This window comes from Arvicola amphibius, chromosome 2 (assembly GCF_903992535.2).
Source record: "Arvicola amphibius chromosome 2, mArvAmp1.2, whole genome shotgun sequence".
Taxonomy (NCBI): Eukaryota; Metazoa; Chordata; class Mammalia; order Rodentia; family Cricetidae; genus Arvicola; species Arvicola amphibius.
In genome coordinates, this window is record NC_052048.2 from 99,180,249 (window position 1) to 99,201,668 (window position 21,420).

Below are 21,420 nucleotides of genomic sequence, written 5' to 3' on the forward strand. Positions count from 1 at the left end.
GAGGTGCTGCTGAGTGATGGAGAGACAGGAGTAATCAGGTGCCAAGGAAAGGCCAGGGAGCAAAGCCAGGGAAGAGGGTACAGGCCGAAGCACCAGGGAGAAGGTGCCCAGCGGCAGGTCCTGCTAAGGGACATGTGCGGGCGGCAGGCATCCTGTCCACTCTGTCCTGCAAGGTGACTCTGGGATGCTCCTTATCTGTGCCCCCTTCTGATGCAGGACTGCACTGTGCAAAGCATGTCAGGTAGACATAGGGACAGTTAAAACTGAGTCACAAAAGGCAAACCGAGCCAGCTTTAGAGGAGTTGGCTGCGGTGAGCATGGAAGGGGAGGATAGAGCAGTTCAAACAGGCAGGGGTCTTTCCAGAAAGATTTTCCTTCTGGTGGAATTTCTAAAGAGAGAAAAACTAAGAACATCTTCCATCTTCCCACTGATTGAGCCTTGGGGTTAGTTTTCTTTCTAAGACCTCCCTCCCTCCTGCCCTTTGTTATATTTAGACAGGCCAGCCAGTGAGCCCTGGGGACCCACCTGTCTAGGTTCCGATCCAGTACCACAGTTACAGCTGAGTGCTGTCGAGCTAGGGTTTTCTACCTGGATGCCGGGGATCCGAACTCAGGTCCTCATGCTAGTGCAGTAGGCGCTTCCACCACAAAGCCACACCCCCAGCCCCCATCCTTTCTGCTTTAGGTATAAATGGACCACTTAATGCACCTACTGTGACCAGCAGTGGTGACAAAGGCAATTATATACAAGTGGCAGTCTGGCTTTAAGAGGCCTTGGGGAGCATTCACGAGCCCCAGTTCCCTGCAAAGATTTGTAAGGCATGCACTGGTTGTTCCAAAAGGAAATTAATCACCCCAGAAGAGCAAAAGGCCAAGCGAGCCAAAACACAGGGCTCTTCATTTCTGAGTCCTCTTGCCATGTGTGTTAGCAGGTCAACCTGGCACACTTGTAAGGCGGCAAAACAATTGGACACACAAGAGCTTCCTTGAGTGTATGAGAGACTAAACCGTGTGAATTTACCCAGCTCTCAAGAACTCAGAGGCATTTTAAGTTAGAAACAAACAAACCTCACAGCTCCACAGAAGGTACCAACCTCCACTCTTCACTGTCTGTAGCATTCAAGTACCTCAGGTAACTTTTACAGCAGCTTGCCTGGAAACTCGGCTCAGTCTTCTGGAAGACGGGGTGTGGCGCCCTTCCCAGTATTTTTCTGTGTACACCGAGTCACAGATGTGCCACGAATGGGGCTGGGGTGTGGGGATAAGAATTAGAGGCATTGTACAGGTGAACTCACCATGCTGGCTGCCAGGTGTCGGGGCCAGGTCCTGGACTCTCCCCCTCCATTGGAGCTTTGAGTGCTACAAGCCCCCCAAAACCCACACTTCTAGGGGGTGAAGCACTTTACCCCATTTGAAACCAACACTGCAGTCCCACAGTGATGCCACTGCTCCCGTGTATGGGATCCAGAAGCTGCACAGGGGGCACTCTTGCCAAGGTCTCAAACTACCAAAGAGCACACATATTTTAGTGTGTGTGTGTGTGTGGGGGGGGGGGGTGGGTTTACTAAGAATAGGCAGCAGTGTGTCGGCATTCTGCAGAGGAAGTGTCCAAGCTGTCCCAGTGCACATGGTCGTGGTTGTGTACTAAAAAATGGTAACAGGGTCAAAATTCACTGAAAAGATTAAAATGCAAAAGAGTTGGGATTTTTTTTTTTTGTGCATTGTAGGCTGCATCAACTTTGAAAACGTTTACATTTCTGAGACTGCCATGTGCTGCTCCGGACTGTGGGTCCCTGTGCCTAAGAGTCAGTGCACCTGACTGCCAGGTGAGGCAGGTCAGGGCTTCCTCTGCACGTGCCATGTGGCCATCTTGGATCTACCTTCTTGCTGATTAGTTCGGAGTTAAGGACCGCCACAGTCCCAGCGATGGAAGCAGAACCCATTGCTAACAAGTGATGGAAAACATGGTAAGGTCTCAAAAAGTCCAAGACCATACAAAAGAAAACTCCAGAATGTCCCTCATGAACAACAACATTTTAGCTTATCAGCTGTGCCTCTAACCCCAGCTGGTTCAGAGGCTGAGACAGGACTAAGTCAAGGCCATCAAAATGTTGTCTCTAACAAATCTAAAACCATGTTTCCCAGAAACCAAACATAATATATAAAGTTTGATAAGCCAAGGTGAAAGGAGTAGGGTTGATTCAACATTTAAAATTCAGTCAGTGTAAACAACTACATGAGCTGACCAAATGAGACCACCAGATCATCTCAGAGATGCCAAATTTGTTTTAAAACAACAAGACTCACTACTGATTTCCAAAACAAAACCTGAAACCAGCAAACATAAAAAGATTTTCCTTAGGCTTTTGCTTCCCATTTCAAACTTGGGATAAAAATTCTTCTCGTGGCCTTGAATGACATGCTGTCCTCTTTGGCCCTTCTCTTGCACCTCAACATCCCCAGCAGCCGGCTGTTCTTGAACCTGTCAGCCTTTGTGCTTAGTCCCTCTGTGATGAGTGATCTTCCCTGAGGTGACAAGCTGGTTCCCTCTGTTGTGTTTTGTGCAAGTTGGTGTCCATTCTAATGTCACCTCTCTAGATGGTCCCTCTCAATAGTGCTTTGTAGAGTACCCTTTCTTCTCCCTTGCCAGTCACCTCATTTATTCCTGGTTGGTTTCATTCTCCATTAAGACAGACCACTATCAGCTCCACTTAATCATATGACCCTTAAAGCAGGCCACGTGTTCAGTGCTGTACCCCTGGTGCCTATATTGTGAGAACATGGCAGTTCTCAATGAGAAAGTAACTGAATTGGAAGGCCCAGCTTTCTATAGCCTCGCCATGGTACAGTCTTTACACTACCCGCCAGTCGATTACGTGGAAAACAGCGGCTCATTTGTTATTTCTTCCCTGTGAGTGAGCTTGAGTATCATGTCTTTTCAGCTTGGCCTTTGAATTTCCCCGTTTTTTCCCTGTTGCTCTGCAAGCACCATTGCTGTATCAAATAAGCTGCTCTTCTGCCCACCGTGTGCTCAGACACGCCGCCCCAGTTTGCCATTTGTCACGGTGATGCTGCTCATCTTCTCTTGTGGCTTCCAGTCTGAGATAAGCTCAGGTCTTCCCCAGACCCAGCATCAACCATCCTGTGTCCTCAGCATCCTTACACATGTGTAAGTGAATACTTACAATGTTTAGATCTGTGACCCGCCGGGATCAGCTTTATAAAAAGTGAAGAGTAATCTAATCTAAGAAGCAAATTCAAAGCCAGTCACGCTGGTGCATGCTTGCAATCCCTGATTCAAGATGGAGATGCATTGAGGCCAGCCTGGGCTACAATAGTGAGTTCTAGGCTAGCCTGAGCTGCACAGAGTTCTCGGTCTGAACTAAATGGCTAGTTCCTATCTTGGAAAAAGAAAGTTGAGCTTTAAAATACAATGAATACAAGTTTCCAGGTGTCATTTACATAATTTTTTACTTTTCTGAAAAAAGCATTTAAGAAAATAATTCAAAGTTCACCTATTTTACAATGCAAATAAAGATACATATCAACATGTATGTGTATAGAATAATGTGTTTCCCGGAATTCCCTAAGATCTGATGTTATCCTATAGAGCACGCCCTTCTCTGGTCCTCAGTGTCTTCTTACTTTCTTGGGTCTTGACCTCTTTTTTGATTCATTGTATTTTTTTTCAAAAAGTTTCTTTTCAATTAAGCTCACTTCTTCATGGAGAACAGAAGTCTTTATTCTTAGTAAGAATGAGAAGATATTTAGTATAAACTGGTAACTCAGAGAAAAATTTGATTCTTCATAGGTTGTCACATGTTTACAGTAGCTAGAATGAGAAGGAAAAGGAGGTAAATTATCTTAAAACAATAATAATTCAGAAACTCTGGCATCCATTCACTGACACCCCCAAATCCCTTTGCCAGTATATATGGTTAAAACAGTATTATGACTTCAAAGGAAACTTGGAAAATTTGCTGAGGTCCTTAATTATATGAAGAGGAAATTCTTCACAGTGTCTATGGTTGCTAAGCTGGGGACAGGAGGGGTTCACTGTACCAGTCTCGAATTCTGAAATGTTTGGTCTAGCCCACAGTTATGTTTAAAGACAGGTACACACCCACCCCTGGGTTATCCTTCTGACACATTTACAAAGTACTCCTGCACCGCAGGCTCAGGGCACTCAGCAGAAGAGGGGCAGAGACGGGAGAGGCAGAAGACCAGGAGTTTGCTATGAGATTGTGTCTCCTAACTTCGGAAGCTACACCCATCAAGTCTTACAACTGCCTAAACTGGAGCTGAACAGGACAACAGTCATGCCAAAATGGATGGGGAGGAGAGGAGCCCATGAGGCCTCGACACTGCACAGAGAACTACAGGCATAAGGCATGCTGAGAGCACGGAAAACAGTCTTCCCCAGAGAAGAACGCACCACTTGGTTATCCAATAGCAAATGGTCAGCCCTGCAAACATACATGCACATAACACTATAAAGACTGAGCAGGGTGTACTTACGTATTTAGGAATACATATGTACATACATATATGTATGTAACAGTGAAAAAAGGGGCAAGACAGTGCATCTGAAAGATAGCAAGGAGGGGTTTTGGAAAAGTCTGGAAGGAAGAAAGGGAGGTAGGAAATGGTGTGATTATATTATAACTTCATGGAAGAAAAGAAAGGGACACTCCTCAGGCAGAGCAGGAGGTCTCATCATGCCTCATGCTTCTGGAGTTTTAAAAACATGCATACCTTTTGCAGAATTTCTGGGTACTGAGCCAATACAGTGAGTTCTTGGTTATCAAGGACTGGCCTTTCGTTATCAGGAGTCCCTGGAGGCTGTGTCCATGGAAACAAGGGCTATCAGTGTCTCCTTCAGTCCAGCTGAACTGAAAACTTGAAGGGGCCTTCTTTTCCACCGCAGGTGTTGCGCCAAGCAGGGCACTGAATTGCTTCTGAAGATTCTTCACCATTTCTGCAGGTGGAAGGCAGAGGCAAACATCAATTCACAAGTAAGCCAGGATTTGTAAGGATAGACTAGTGTTGGCTTCTTAGTCTCTGGGGTGGGGGTGGGGTGGGGCAATCTGGTCTCCAACTTAGGAGCCAGCTCCCTCCATCTCCTGAGTGCACACTCACACCTAGCTGGTTTCATAACCACAGTAACATGCGGGTGGCCTTAGGTGAGGCTGGAGCTGCGTGAGGGGCCTCAGGAAGTTACTTAACGATGATTGAAGAAGAACACCAGACAATCTCAGGGCCAGTTTCCCAACAGAGCTCTCGCAGTCACAGATATTGGTGTGAAGAGGCAGGCAAATTCCCGGATGTGGATGTCTATGTGGTTTCTCCTTTGGCAGGAATTAGACACGAGCACATCCCCATCAAGTGGGAAGTGTGTTTATGCATTGGCTTTCCATGTGCAGAAGGCTAATATTACCAACTCTACTGCTACCTGGGACCCAACAGAAACCAGCAGACTCACCTCTTCTCTTATACATGACTGACTTGTCAATGTGCGAACGGTAGATCGGTCTTTTGGTTTTCCAATAATATCTACACAGGGTGGAAAGAAGTGAAGCAGAATGAGGGACGAACGTCCACACAGTTTAGAGACGGAAGCAGGACCTGAAGCTCAGTGGCTCCAGGCACTTGTCTACATTCTCTCAGGGCTTCCATTCCTGCAGGAGTCAGGGACCATTTAGGCGGCACTACACAGCATGCAGTAGAGACTGTTTCCATCACCACACACGACTGTGCTGTTTACTCTCATTGCTGCTTCTCCTGCCTTTGCCCCAAATGCTCATCTCTGAGTGCTGTCCTTAGAAATCTGATTTGGAATCTCATACAAAATAGATAGTAATTGCCAGTCTCTCTGGCACACACGCTCTTCCTGGTGAGAAGAAGGAACGGCCCAGATTCTAGCAATGACAGACCTAAGAAGATCCCTTTGCCCACCAAGGCAACCTCCTCCTAGGGGATGGGCAAACAGGTGTGTTCATCGCAGAGGGGTGCTGGCCTGAGCTGGTCCACAGGGTCCCCTACCCCCATCCCAGGGCAAAGGCTAAGTGCCATCTGGCATTCCCGCAGGTGACTGGTGACCAGAACTGAATGGTGACATAACCATCTCTGGTCCAGGCAGTTAGTGAACAGCACAGGAGAGGCTGCTGGTGTGGGACAAGATGACAACACGTTTCTAAGCTCACGCCCATCCTTCCTGTGCTACCTAAGGGAGGAGACTTCTAGAAATCGCAATAAAAAATTTATCTTTATTCAGGCCTCTTTAAAAAATGACACCATGGCAGCAGAAAAGGACACTGAGTCAGAGGGTCAGATCCGCTTCTGCCAGTGCCTAGCAGCCCGAGTGACCACTGAGGCTCTGGAAGGCAGAGGATGTCTTATCTCCTTTATACCCTCTAGGGCATACAGTAGGCATTCAACTGAAGTGTTAACAATGGATGGGGTGGCTGGGCAGCGGTGGTGCACACCTTTAACCCCAGCACCCAGGAGGCAGAGGCAGGTGGATCTTTGAGTTTGAGGTCAACCTGGTCTACAGAGTCAGTTCAAGAACAGCCAGGGCTACACAGAGAAATCCTGTCTTGGAAAAAAAGCCAAAAAACAAAAAGCAAAACAACAACAAAATATCAGTGAGGTGTCATTAGCTCTATGGTGAGTCTGTGATTTTCTAAGACATCTGTTTACAATTATCATTTATTTCCCTAAGTGATAAGTGTACCAAGTACCCTGTATAGTCACGGCCTTAGGAACACCCACTCTTACGCTTTCTTTAGGAGCTGGGTCTAGACAGTATTTCTTGTGCACTGGTAATGAAGGCCTAGACAAGTGGCCACCACCATAATCAAGGAGGCATTACTACCACCCAAGGCCAGATGCCCAAAAGATGGGAGAGTGATTGAAGATGACAAAGTTCCAACTGTTTGAACACCCTTCTGAAATGGAGTCTTCTCCAGGTATCTGGCCCCTCTGCCTGCTTCTCCCAGGACACAGAGGTTCCCAAACAGACACACCACAAAAGCCCTGGGTTTCTAGCTAGACCCTGTCTACACGCTTCCTCATCTTGACATGGTTTGTCTGACTGTTTGGGAAGAAGGATCAAGGTGTAATTTACATATAATGAAACCCCTTTCAGGGCACTTCCAATTAGCATTCTCACTAGCTGTGTAATCAGCAAGGTGACTAATGCAGACAGCCCCAGCACTCCAACAGCCAGGTCCCTTTGTAGTCGTCCTTCCCACACCCTTCATCTAGGTAGCCGCGGTCTTTACCCTGTAAGCTTGGCCATTTTCAGAATGTGATATAAATAGCCGTGTATGGCATGCAACCTTCTGGCCCTCTGTTTAGCACATAAGACTCAGAAGTCACTGCTGGCTGGATGGGAGGCTTTGGTTTGTATTCTAAGTGGCCTGTGTGGCTGTATGGTGTGGACATGCCAGCTATTCTCTCTCATCACCAGCAAAAGTCACAAAAACATTTCTATATGGACTTCTGTGGGAACATAAATTTTCATTTTACTTGAACTCTTCAAAGTAGCTGTACCATTTTAAACCCCAAAACTTGGTATTCGCAATTGTATTGAAAGTGGACCCCTTCTAATTATAGTAGACATCTTTTCTTGTGTATCCTGTACATCTTCAGTTTTTTCATTTGAAAAATTGAGTTTTCCTATTTTATGAATTCTTTATATTTTATAAATAAAACTCTTTCATCATATATGTGATCTTCAACTACTCTTTTTTCTCTCTTTCACTTTTTTTTTTTTTTAAGACAGGGTCTCACTATCCTAGAACTCACTCTGTAGACCAGGCTGGTCTTGAACTCAGAAATCCGCCTGCCTCTGCCTCTCGAGTGCTGAGACTAATGGTGTGCACACCATGCCCAGTTTTCAGCTGTTCTCTCTAAGTCTAGGTTCTGTTTTCTCTTAAGCACCTTTGGAGACATTTCCCCTCTACAGTCCAATTTTCCAGTTTCTCTTTTTTTCTATTATTTTAAAGAAATTATTTACTTTTATTTCATTTGCATTGGTATTTTGCCTGCAAGTATGTCTGTGTAAGGGTGTCAGGTCTTGGAGTCAGAGACAGTTGTGAGCTGCCGTGTGGGTGTTGGAAATCGAATCCAACTCCTCTGGAAGAGCAGTAAATGCTCTTAACCACTGAGCCATCTCTCCAGCTCACCAATTTCTGTTTTATGGATCATGGTTTTGATGCTATATCTCAGAAATTTTTACCTAACCCAAGAGATCAGTGAGCCTTTTCTTTCCCATCTTCCCTCCCTCTATTCTTCCTTTGCGTGCACATATGCGCACGTGTGTAGGCCAGAGGTCAACTTCAGGACCCACTTCACCTTGTTTTTTTGAGGTAGTGTCTCTCATGGGGACCTGGAGCTTGTTAATTGGACTAGACTGGGCAGCCCACAAGCCCTAGGGATCCTTCTGTCTCGTCTCCCCAGTGCTGGGATTCCAGGTGTGTACTCACATCTAGCCTTTATATGGGTGCTGGGGATTGAACTTATGTCCTGATGCTTGCTGGCTGTGCAATCTCCCCCCGCCCAGCAATGAGTTCTACATGTGCTTTGGAACTTCATCCAGGTTCTTCTCAACCCCGTGCTAAGCTGGCAGCTGTCGAAGCAGCCTACTAAGCTGGTTTTAGACTATTGTTTTTACCAGCATTCTTCATAATCTCATGCAAAGTACCATAGTTAACTTCAGAAACGTGTTAATGACCATCTGACAGCCCAAAAGATAATGTCCAGTGCAACAGGGAGTCCTGGTTCCATCCCATGTAAGAAATAAACAAATAAATAAAATAATAATTAATTCATACTTCAGTGTTAGAATCAGTTGTATGTCTCAAAGTACTAGCATTTAGCTACATTAGGGGAGTATTTTGCAGCCAAAAGGAATACGTCTATTTATACAATCCGTTTTCCAGGGAGACACTAGGCCCCAGGGTATAGGCTGTCTAAAAGGTCCCATATCAAAGCCATCCTCTAAACAGTGTATGATCGTGTGCTAATACACAGAGGCAGTGGCAGCCTCCACTAACTGATGTCAGTCACTGCCACCACAGAGTCCCTGGGCATGCTGAACACCTGCCTCTTGGTATCACTATGACAACCCATTTTCACATAAATTTATATTTTCTGCCTTCCTTAAAGAAAAAAGAATCAACTAACTAGAATGTACAGAACCAACATTTATGGAGAAAGGTTACATGCTACCAAGATACACATTGAAAAGTGCAAAACAGGGGACATAGGGCAGGTAGGCACAGGAGGGGACAAGGGGCAGGCGAGCAGAGGAGGGGGACCTACTTGGCCCTTGCTTCTTCCCATTGTCGTCTTTTCTCATCAAAGGTTTTCTTCATAACTTGGTACCATTTTCTGAAATCAAACTGCTGTTTATCTGAGAGAAATGAAATCCATGCTTAGCAGTAGAACTCGTCCATTAAAACAGCACATTATCACATCTGAATTTATTCCTAAATAGAACATTTACATGACAGCTCTCGGAGAGGATGAGCAGAGCCACCGTCTCCACAGCAGCGCTTATGCCACCTGCCACTCTCTCCTGTAAGTTGTGACCTATACTGTGGCCCCACAAAACTGTCCTGAAATGTCATTTTACATGTTTCTCCTAGGCTTTAAAGGGTTTTTGCTGGTCCTGGAGAAGGCTGCTACACAACCAGACCCTTCTTCCCCAGTTCGCACACCCAGCATGTGCATCCCAGTCCCTGGCAGAACTGTGTTGAGAAGCGCATGACTGGGAAAGACGCTGTGGTGCTATGGTGGATCAATCCAGACTGGCATTCCCTCAGGACCTGTTTCTATTCTTCCACTCCTAATTCAGCGAGTCCAATCATTAGGAAGGAAGCGGACTGCTGGAGTGTTTGAGACACAGGCACAGAGACAACAGACTTGGACACAGCAAGTATACATAGGCTAGCTCTCTATTATCCTCCAGTAAGAATGGCCTCTTTCATGTCTAACTACAAATCTTTTCATCTGGCCAATATCAACAAACAATACAGCCTTGAAGGCCATACAGCCAGAGAGAGGAAACCACCCAAAAAACTGGAAGGGCAGAGGAAAACTAAGAGTTAAGTCAATTCAAGTTCTTGACCCCCAATCTCCTCAAGGGGTGAAGGGGATGGTGGGATGGTACCTAGGGCAGTGTAGGGCATGGACCACAATTCTGTGCTGTTGATGGGAGACATACTATGAAGTCTACAAGGATAACATTGATGTGGGATTCCCCCCTGTATGCTGTGAATACCACTGGTTAATAAAGAAACTGTCTTAGGCCTGTGGTAGGGTAGAGTAGAGATAGGTGGGGAAAGCTAAACTGAATGCTGGGAGAAGGGAGGCAGAGTCAGGGAGAAGCCATGGAGCTGCCGCTAGAGACAGACATGTTGAAACCTTGCCGGTAGGCCATGAACCTCATGGTAAAATATAAAATAACAGAAATGGGTTAAATTAAGATGTAAAAGCTAGCCAATAACAAGTTAGAGCTAATAGGCTGAGTGACTTAATTAATACAGTTTCTGTGTGGTTATTTCAGGAGTCTGGGCGGCTTCCTACTACTACACAACACAGCAAAGTGATCTCTTAGCCACGTCTCCATAACCAACCATCGCCTCTAGCATTGAAGGAGCAGCAGAAGACATCAAGTTCAAGCCTATGTACATGTTACTGTAGGCACTGGACAGGAAGGAGTGTTCGCGTCACATATGTTATGAAAACACATGGACTGAGAATATTAAACCCAAACTCCTAAAACTAATGATCAAAAAATCTTCCTACAAACAGGAACCGTACCTGAATTTAAGAATTCGTGTACACACAAAACTACATAGATTGTGTCTACACGATAAACTTTTCAAAAAGCAAATGGGAACCTGTGGGCACTTGACTGTAACCCAGCTACTCGGGAGGCTGAAGCAGGAGGATCGTAAGTCAAGTACAAAGTGACACAAACCAAAATGGGCAATTTAGTGAGACTTTGTCTTAAAATGAAAAAGCAAAGAGAGGCTAAGTGCATAGTTCAGTGTAGGCGAGCTGGCCAAGCTATGCAGAAGTCATGTGTTCCATGCATAGTCGCTATCTGTCTACTTACCAGCTACAAACTGCATGCCACACAGTCACCCAAGAGTTCACAAACACTGCAGTCTAACAGGGACAGAGGGACAGATAGACTTAGGCCATTAGCTATTATTCCACATGGAGTTAGCTATATTCCATGAATACCCAGTGGAAGTCTGGACAGCAGCAGTGGAGGCAGGTATGATCAGCTCTGGCTCTGGGAAAGGGTGACTGGTGTGAAGTGAGTAGGCGTGGGGAGTGGGCAGGAAAGTGCTATTAATGCTGCTCACGGGAGAAGCCTGAAGAGCACTTCATATAGAGGGACCAGCATAGGCAGCCCCCAAAACCACACTGCTGCAGAAGCTCATGGTCTGGTCTGGCTAGAGAGAAGCAAGCAAGAATTAACAAAAGATGAGTCTAGAATAAAAGAGAAACCGCCCGAGTCTCTTGGTAGCCACAGTTACAACAGTCAGACCTACAGATGGAAGGGACAGCACAAGGCCCAGGTGGTACACATACAAACACACATGTATGTGACTGTCCATAATTCTCCTCCACACTGACTACCTTTTAATCCATCATTTACAACCCCTTTTGAATTTGACTGGCGCAAAATCCATGTACCTTCTTTGTGTTCTTCATTATATGTTTCAGCAAGCCCAGAGTAAGACCTGGAGGATACAACCACAAGACAACTTCTTTAGATGGCATGTGTCTAGACACTGAATTTTTTATTTGATTTTAATTTTCTGAGACAGGGTCTCACTGGGTAGCCCAATCTGGGCTAGACCTTTCTTTGTAGACTAGGCTGGCCTTGAACTCACAGAGATCTGCCTGCCCCAGCTTCTCCAAGTGCGGGGATTAAAGGTGTGCTCCACCACCCCCAGGTTTGACAGGGGAAAGCAGAAAAGCTGGAGAGCAGTAACTGTCCTGAAAGAAGACCCTGAAGATCTTCATCCCTTGTGACTTTTAAGAGAGTAACATTGCAAAGCACCGCTAGGATGGAAAAGCATCTCTGAGAGACATGGTGCCAGGAGCCTAAAGGAGCCTGATAGGGTGCCAATTATTCCTTACAATGTATAATGCTTTAAAATCCAGAAATACAAGGGCTGATGAGAGATGCTGCCAGCTCAGAAGCAGGCATAATCAGGTAGCTGAGGTACTTGCTAGAAACCCCTGTGTCTACAGCATACCAGACACCACAGCCTGCTGGAAGACACAGGTTCCCACAATTCCAGTAACTAGCAAAAGCTATGCTATATTTCTTCCCATTTTTGTTTTTGTTTTTGTTTTTTTTTCTCCCTGAGACAGGGTTTCTCTGTAGCTTTGGAGCCTGTCATGGCACTAGCTCTGTAGACTAGGCTGGCCTTGAACTCACAGAGATCTGCCTGCCTCTGTCTCCCAAGTACTGGGATTAGATGCACACGTCACCACCGTCTGGCATTGTTATTTTTTTAAAAAATGGAGTCAGTGTGATAAAGAGCCATCTGCCATCAACCTACCATTCTAATTTGTCATCCAGCAAAAAGAGTAGTTTCAACACCACCACAATGACAGCTGCAGCCTGCACGTCGTATCTAACTGTCCTTTTCTTTTTGGCTATAGGGTCAAATGTCAGGAAGTCCACTTCTCCGATTCCAGTCATCTTTACCACTTGGCAGGTCAAACTGTGCATTTCGTCTGTTGAAAAGTAAACAATTAAACACAGATTAGATCACTTGGTTCACTAGGCCACAGTAATATACATATTCACAAAGTGTCTTTACATATATGCTTTGTTTGTAAGGCAGGTTCTTGCTGTATAATTCATGTTGGCCCCGAACTCACGACTAATGACTTAGTCTCTGAAGTGGAGGCTGGGATTGTAATCTGTAGGCTTGCAACACCTTACCCAGAAACCTTTTATTTAAAATGTGATGCCATGTATGAATTTGGAAAGCAATGTTTTATAAATAATACTAGAAGATGAGGCCAGTGTAGAAATAGTAATGGATGGACCTTGGCAGTCTACCTGACTTCCTGAAACATTTATGTGTGGGACACATTGGGGTTGCATGCAGACAGTCACACATCAGCTTTGTGCTGCTCCATACCTGTCCCTTGCCCGTGTCTCTACAGCAAGGTATACTTAACCTGTGGGTGGGATGGACCTCCAGGAAGCACCCGACTGCTGGGTGCCATGGGGGCCCTGGAGTCTCAACAAGCTCTCAACTAGATTCTCTGTTTTCCCAAAGAAACTAAGCATTCAGCATAGGCTATATCTACAGCAGAAAGGCTGAGTCATGGGTGACTTCCCCATCAGCAGCACTCTGTATTTCTAGTCTGGTGTGACATCCAGGGCTGCCTGTTTCACAGGAGGCATCAGGGTTGCCTGGCACGTGTGTTCTGCATGAGGCTGACTCTCAGCACAGCCCTCGCTGCCCTAGAGAGCTCGCTGGTTTTCCACACGTGCGAATGTTAGCGGGCTTCCAGCACTATGTGGGTTAGCCTCCAGAATGCAGCAGCTGTTCAAGAAGGTTCCCCAGCTAGTTCAGTTCAGCCTTGAGCTCTTTCTCGCCTCTCAAGGGCTGACATCACATTTGGCTGGTGCTTTTGTTCTAAATGAGATTTGTTATGCACCTCTAATGCTCTCAGGTAGAGTGTAGCTTTTCCACACAGGCCATCAATGGCCCACGCTGAGACACTCTGTCTGTGCTTAGACCCACCACGAAAACCACGAGTTCTTCCAAGCATGAGTCACTCAGAACTAGACCTCTGTTTCTCAGTAGTGTCCCTTTAAACACGTTATTTTAAGAAATTATTTTAAGAAAGCATTTGAATTAAGTTCCTCTTAGTAGGGACTCCCTCAGGTAGCTTAAGTAGTTTGCAGCTGAAAGAAAGGCCCTTCTGTTCTGCTTAAAAGATGACGTAGGTACCGCCTCCCCTCCTCTCCTGCACACCACAGCTCACCAGGGAGATTGAGCTCCAGTAAATATTTCATGCACAAGACGTTGGGATGAAGGTAGCAGTCTTCAGTTATGTCTGGAAAACGAGGTAAATCTAAAAATATGGCGACTTCAATCATGTTTTTATAGATGTCTTCATAGTCAGGCCAAGACTGAAATTTAAAAAGATATAATCAAGACAGTAATTCTTGCAACAAAAATTATTTTAAAAATATGTTTTGGGCAGTGGTGGCACATGGTTTTAATCCCAGAATTTGGGAGGCAGGAGCAGGCGAATCTCTGGGTTCCAGGCCAGTCTGGTCTACATAGTGAGTTCCCGGAGAGCCAGAGCTATACAGGGAAACCCTGTCTCAACAAAACAAACAAAGAAAGAAAATATTTTCTTAAAATTATTTTAAAGGTATTTTCTGACTTAAGATTAATATATGGGTAAGGAAGCTCAGCAGTTAAGAGCTCTTGTAGAGGACCAAAGACCAGTTCCCAGCATCTGCAGCAAGTGACTCAACTCAGTGACTCAAGTCCAGCTCCAGGAGAGCCAGCACCCTCTTCTGGCCTCCATGGGTACCTGCATGCACATGTGCATATATGCACACACGCAAATAAATAAATAAGTAAATAAATGCATGAATGAATAAATAAAATCTTTTTTAAAATCTAGTGTGTGGGTCGGTACGATGACTTACTAGGTACAAGTGCTTGCTACCAAGCTTGATGAACTGAGTTCAGCCCTGGGACCCACATGGTGGAGGGAGAGAACTGGCTTTGACAAGTTGCCCTCTGAGGTTCGTATATCCCACATAGCATGTGTACGGGCACTTGTACCTCCCCCAACGACGTAAGCAGATAAACAAATGCGGTGAGAGAACTGTGTATTGATTAGGTTGGGCGTGGCAGTGCACACCTTTCACCTCAGCACTGGAAACAAGTGGAAGCAAATGTCTGAGTTCAAGGCCAGCTCTGTCTACACAGTGAGTGAGGTTCAGGTCAGTCACACACAAAAGTACTAGGTAGTCATTAAATAAAACTTAGAATATGGAGAAAAATGTGAAAGGTAAATACTCACAAAAGTTCTACTTGGCAATCCACTCGAGGCACAGCTGTCATCACTGCTCTAGCACTCCCACCCCATCCTCCCCTGTGCCTCTCCAGTCATCCTCAGCTCACACAGTGACCTGACAGCCACGCTCCCACGAGGACAATAACACCAGCTCAAAGTCTACAGGTTAAAACTCTGCAGCTCAACTTCATACTATTGCCCCATACATAAAGGCATGGACAATCTTCTTTGAAATTTTAGAAAAGTCTGGCATTTTCTAGAGAACATATTCTGCCCTTGTTTTTTTGCATCCCATGTCCACATGAAGCTTATGAACGTGCTAGTGTTGTAAACCAGCATCTCATGGGATTTCAGGAAACCCGAGGGGGACCCTGCTAAAGCTGTTCTTGACAGAAATGTTGCAAGCCTGTTGCAACATTTACACACACAAATACACACACAAATACAACATATACACACACAAATACAAGACCTTGTATAACCACACTGTTTGCAGAAGCCGGAGCAGGAAACAACATGAATGTCTGTTGGGATGGGATAGATGAGTAGATCTTGGCATCTCACAGTGCAATGTGAATCAGCAATAAAGTGCATGCTCCACATGCAATGTGGGTTCAAACCATAAAGTTCAAAGAAAGACGCCAGGCAGAAGAGAAGGACAGGGCTCAGCAGTCTGAGGCTGAGTCCTGTACACAGTTACGTCAGGACAGCTGTGATTCCATGGTGGGCTGGGGGAGATGCTGGAGGCTGAAGGCGTGACTGCTCAGGCTGTGCAAACCCACTGTGCCTCACATGGTTATGACACGTGCGATTTCCAGACGTCAGTTTACCTCAGTAAAAATGAAAAGGGGAGGAGGCAGGCAGTACAGCTAAGTAAACTGCTTTGCACAGCAGCTTCCTGGGGAAACAGTCTGAAGACCATAGCTTCTGTGGGAAGGTGCGGGCCTCCAACCCAGCACTTCCCCAAGCAGGCACTCCACTGCTTCCTCTCTCCTTGGGAGAGGGTGGAGGCGCATGTCCTCCTGCTGGGAGGCCAGAGCCCATCCAGCCCCAGACGTTCTATTTTTGGCAGGGTTACTAGTAAAACTTCTCCCTAGTAAGAGCACCAATCTCTCCCCACTTTGAGCTCAGGAAGACGGAGTTGTTGGAAAGTCCTGCTACTGAGTTGCGTCTTTCCCACCTCCTAAATGTGTGAATGGGCTTGGGAGCCAACTGAAGGAATCATAATTTTTTGATAAAATTTCATGTTGTTAAATTCAGCTCTTCACAGATGGATGGGATGGAGTGATATTTTACAAGGTTCAGGATTAGGTCTACAGGAAGCAGTGCTGTGCTGACTTCTAGACTTCATACCTGTGCTCATTTTATTCGGGTGTCATTACAGCTATCTCTGCATTGTGCTCATTTTAACGTGATTTCATTATCTAGGTTTATGAATTTTACCTGGAACAAAAAGCCTCCTAGTCCATGCTATGTTATCAACACAGATTCATCTACAGCTGGGGAATACAGAGCGAACTGCTATCAGTTCAAAGTGGCAATGTGTTCTTTTAAAATCTTCTTAACGTTGAAACAGGTAATTCAACTTATATGTTAAAATACTATTAACTGTATTCTAAGTTGCCAATTTAAAAGAGAAAAAAACCACAAACATGCATCAGTCTTAGGGAAGTGTCTGTTTCCTTAAAAAAATCATTTAGAACTCTGTTTCTCTGCAGAGAGCCTGGAGTATCTTTGAAGCTAGACAATTTTAGCATCGCTGACAGGATTTATGGCAGTCCCTAATCCTCTTAAATAAGGCAAGGAGGAGACATAAGTAAGTACTCTTTACCTTCAAGCAAAACACTACACGGCCCCTTAGAAAAATAATCACCTCACCCAAAAAAAAGTGATTTAGTAGATGACAAACCCTGACAAACAGGTCGCTAATGAGCAGCAATTTGGTAGGCTAGTACACTAAGTATGTTTTCAGAACGGCCACACAAAGAGCTGATCCATCAATCTAAACAGCTTGTCGTGAGCTGGCCGCCATCTTTTCAAATACAAACAGAGGAGAAAACAATTACAATGTAAATCTACTCACTTATACTTCATGAAGATTTCTAATCTCAAGCTGGCATTTTAGATTCCACTTTTAGATTTTCCTATGTAAGTATTTTCCTTGGGTTGTAGTTTTGCTTTGCAACCCAAGTTGATCTAAAATTCATTAGGTAGCCCAGGCTGGCTTCAAACTTGTGAGCCCCCTGCTTCTACCACCCAAGTTTTAGGATTACACATGTGAACTACCAGTCTTGGGAAAATTTATTTTTAAACAGAGCCAATTTCTAAATTTATGAATGAACCAGAATGTTTAAGGATGACTAAAGGGCATGCAGTAACATTCCATTTGTTTAAGGTGGTCTCCCACCCGTACTGTGCATCGACGTTACAACTGTATTATGTCAGCAACATTTAAGTTTCATTGCTAACTGTGATCATAAATTTCAGAAATACAGAACACTGCACTGACAACAACAACAAAGCCAGGAATGGTGTGCTAAGGGTTGGTGGTACATACAATGGGGTGGTATGCACAGGGATGGTGGTACACACAATGGGGTGGTATGCATAGGGGTGGTGGTACACACAATGGGATGGTGTGCACAGGGGTGGTGGTGTGCACAGGGATGGTAGTACACACAATGGGTTGGTGTGCACAGGGGTGGTGGTGTGCACACGGATGGTGGTACACATAATGGGGTGGTGTGCACAGGGGTGGTGGTGTGCACATGGATGGTGGTACACACAATGGGGTGGTGTGCACAGGGATGGTGGTGGTGTGCATACGGATGGTGGTACACACAATGGGGTGGTGTGCACAGGGATGGTGGTGGTGTGCACACGGATGGTGGTACACACAATGGGGTGGTGTGCACAGGAGCAGTGCACAATGGTGGTTCCCAGGTTAGAACTCTAATAACAGTTTTTTTTAAAAATCAACATGTATAAACTCTATACTTCTCAACAGTTACCTGATCTGATGTCAGCAGGGAAGGCATGCTTTGGTAGAGTAAAAACTGACCACTAGCTACGTGACACCGAGACAGGGTCCTTCTTCCCAGAAGACCCAGGCAGACGGAATGAGGAGGCCTCTGCCTGGTACATATGATTACTATTCAGTGAGCCCAGAGCAGGATGAAGGGCTTTTCCTTCAGTGCCGCAAATGAGGTAAAAGAATAACTATGTTGGGGGCTGGAGAGATGGCTCAGAGGTTAAGAGCATTGCCTGCTCTTCCAAAGGTCCTGAGTTCAATTCCCAGCAACCACATGGTGGCTCACAACCATCTGTAATGGGGTCTGGTGCCCTCTTCTGGCCTGCAGGCATACAGACAGAATATTGTATACATAATAAATAAATAAATTAAAAAAAAAAAGAATAACTATGTCACCACTGAACCCCACTCCTATCCCAGGGGAGGCTGTCAATTGAGACAAGGTTTGTCTTGACCATGGATGCACCCCACAGCCCCATTGACAGTACAATTAAGCCAGGGATATTTGCGGTCCCATACTGCTCCTCAGTCTGGTTTTAGAAAAGGAATGCTTTTGCCTTTGCCCTACTGCTCCTAGTCCAGAGAGGGCAGTTGGTCTCTGATATCCACAAGATCCTAAGGCTCAGATAGGCAGCATGTAATTACCCTAAACGTCCAGGTGAGACTGCAAAACACCCCAAGGGAAGGGTCCCACACATGCTGCAGGGAGGTGTAGCATGTTCTCAGTAGGTAAGCGGAGTCCACAGTGTGCATATACAGGGGCTTAGATGACTGGGGATCCTGCTCAGAGCTCGGCTTGTTTAGAAAGGTGAAGTAGCGTCTTGCTTCCCACTGACCCCTAGATTACCAGCTAATTAGTCCAACTCCTACCCCAACCTTCTGTGGCACAGTGTGGACTACAAAGGAAGGACAGAGGCAAGAGATAAGGCTTCTGTGTGCCGCAGAGCAGCATCTCCCAGAACCACCACAAGATGCTTATTACCGCGGCGTCTGCTCAGATCGCATAACCAGATCTCCTGAGTCAGTCTGGGTCTAAGACGATACAGCTAAACCGCCACTTCAGAATTTATTATATTTAATTTTTTGTTTTGTTTTTCAAGACAGAGTTTATCTTTGTATCCCTAGCTGTCCTGGAACTAGCTCTCTACACTAGGCTGGCTTCAAACTCAGAGATATCTGCCTGTCTCTGCCTCCCAAGTACTGGGATTAAAGGTGTGTACCACCTTGCCTGGCTAATTTTTTTTTTTTTTTTTGAGACAGTGTCTCTCATTAAATAAACAGCTCAAGCTTTTCCCAGTCTCACAATTCTGTATCATCCTTCTGAGTGCTGGGGTGCCAGGTGCGCCAAAGTCTTATGCTTACTAAAGTTGGAGGTGTTCCAATGGATCAGTGAAACCTCCGTGGCTCTCCAGGGTGCACAATATGCAAGTGTGTGTGGGAACTAACGCACAAACACACGATATGCCAGTGTGTGTGGGGGGAACTAATGCACAAACACACGATATGCCAGTGTGTGGGGACTAACGCACAAACACACGATATGCCAGTGTGTGGGAACTAACGCACAAACACACGATATGCCAGTGTGTGGGAACTAACGCACAAACACAGTGGTTTCCATCCTTATTTTCTTCTGCAGTGGCAGAAATCCTCAGTTGGTTTTCATTTGAGTCGTACACACATGCTCGCGCATTTCAGTGATGTTTACTGCTAGGCTTCTGTGCTGTCTAGCAGTAGTGACCCCGGAGAGAGCAGTGGGACCGAGGGAGCTGGACACACCTGTTGCCACCACGCTTGGCTTCATTTCCCTTAGGTGGATTTCACGCTGTCAGATTGTTATTCTGACAGAGATTGCACAGCACACTCAAGGGCACATGTGACTTACTGAGTGAGAGGGTGAAGGTCTGAAGATGGGGTGTGCTAACCTGATCCACTAAGTCCTCCATTTGGTGCTGCTTAGGCAGTGATTGACAGCTCTGGAAGAGCCTTTTTCTTCCTTCAACCAAAAGGGACCTAGTTTCACAAAGGGTGTATGATTGCTCCAAGGTGAAATGAATCATCATGGCAGGGTGCCACTCAGTGGGTTTGGCTGAGCCTGCATCACATCTTTTCTCTCTACTTGTCTGGAGGGAGGCGGGAATGCGGCTGTCAGTACTCAGAACACTGCGTGTGGACTGCAGAAGGGCTCTGTTGTCTGCTTCAGCTCCACCAGTCAAGAACGGTGACAGGATGGGAAATGGCTAACTCTCAAGAGGAAGGGTTAGAAAAACGGCCAAGGACAGTGGTTGGATATATGCACCACCCAGTAGCTATTTATAAACGTATAAAAGAATCATGGCCCCAAAGATAGATGCTGCCTTCCTGCCTGCCCGTCATCAGCAGAGAAACTGTATCTAATGGAGACCAGTGAGGCTAGGGCCAACGTTTTTGCTCCGCTGTTGACTTAACTGTTGTGTGGACAGGGTTTCCCTGAAGAAGACAAGGTGTTCAGCTTAACTCTATCAGAAGACCTGAATGATGCTTGCTAGAAGCAAACGCTGCTTCAGAAGCAGCACCACTGTCCATCCAGAGCCTTGGTTGAAAAATGAAATCAGAAAGGATGCAGACATGTTATCTTCAAGTTAATTAAGTAAACGACACTAACACAAATACTGCCCACTTGGGGCTGGGAGTCACAACTCAGAAAAGGAGATGGCGGGAAGAAATGAAGCTTAAGTGCGTACTCGGCTCAGCAGACTGCCCGGAGTCAGATACCTGTAAGAAACAAACCACTCGCCACTCTTGGGGTCCCACTGCATTCCTACTGACTGTCCCCAGGGCTGAGAGCCCCCCAAGAACTAAAAGAACAGCTAATGGAAAGACACAGCTCCTGTTGGGAGAGCCAGAAAGGGGTTTAAAGCCTTTTTCAGTGGGGTGGTTGCTCTTGGAATTCTTAAGGCAGACTAAGCCTCCTGAAATAACAAAAATAGAGCCAAACCCATAAGAAATCCAGTCCCCAGGAGCCGACACACACTCGGGTGCCATTATCTTCATGACCAGCTCTGAGTACAATCACACCTTTGTCACTTCTGGAGGAGGCGCAGCTGCTGAAGAGGCCAAGACTTAGTGAGGAAAGCGAAGACATGGGAGGGGAAGAAAATGCTCCTTTGTTAGTGAAAGCCATTTCCATTGAGAAGTTTCAACACCCACAGTGGAGTGAACGCACTTCTGTGAAAACAGGCAAAGCACACAGTGAAGGAGAGCCGCCTGTCTGTTACACAAACCCTGGTCCACAGCGGCCAGACCTTCCCTTG

General features: G+C 45.8%; 1 protein-coding gene across 1 annotated transcript in view; it reads right to left on the minus strand.

Moving 5' to 3' along the window:
* Positions 1-3,452: 3,452 nt before the first annotated feature.
* Taf1b (TATA-box binding protein associated factor, RNA polymerase I subunit B) overlaps positions 3,453-21,420 on the minus strand; it is a 61,955-nt gene continuing 43,987 nt past the window's right edge. The window contains exons 9-15 of the mRNA XM_038319286.1: positions 14,044-14,191; positions 12,597-12,774; positions 11,719-11,765; positions 9,328-9,418; positions 5,483-5,553; positions 4,756-4,978; positions 3,453-3,832 (exon numbers count right to left, since the gene is read on the minus strand). Coding sequence (XP_038175214.1) covers positions 3,631-3,832; positions 4,756-4,978; positions 5,483-5,553; positions 9,328-9,418; positions 11,719-11,765; positions 12,597-12,774; positions 14,044-14,191 — 960 coding nt within the window. The 3' untranslated portion in view covers positions 3,453-3,630. The remainder of the gene's footprint in view (positions 3,833-4,755; positions 4,979-5,482; positions 5,554-9,327; positions 9,419-11,718; positions 11,766-12,596; positions 12,775-14,043; positions 14,192-21,420) is intronic.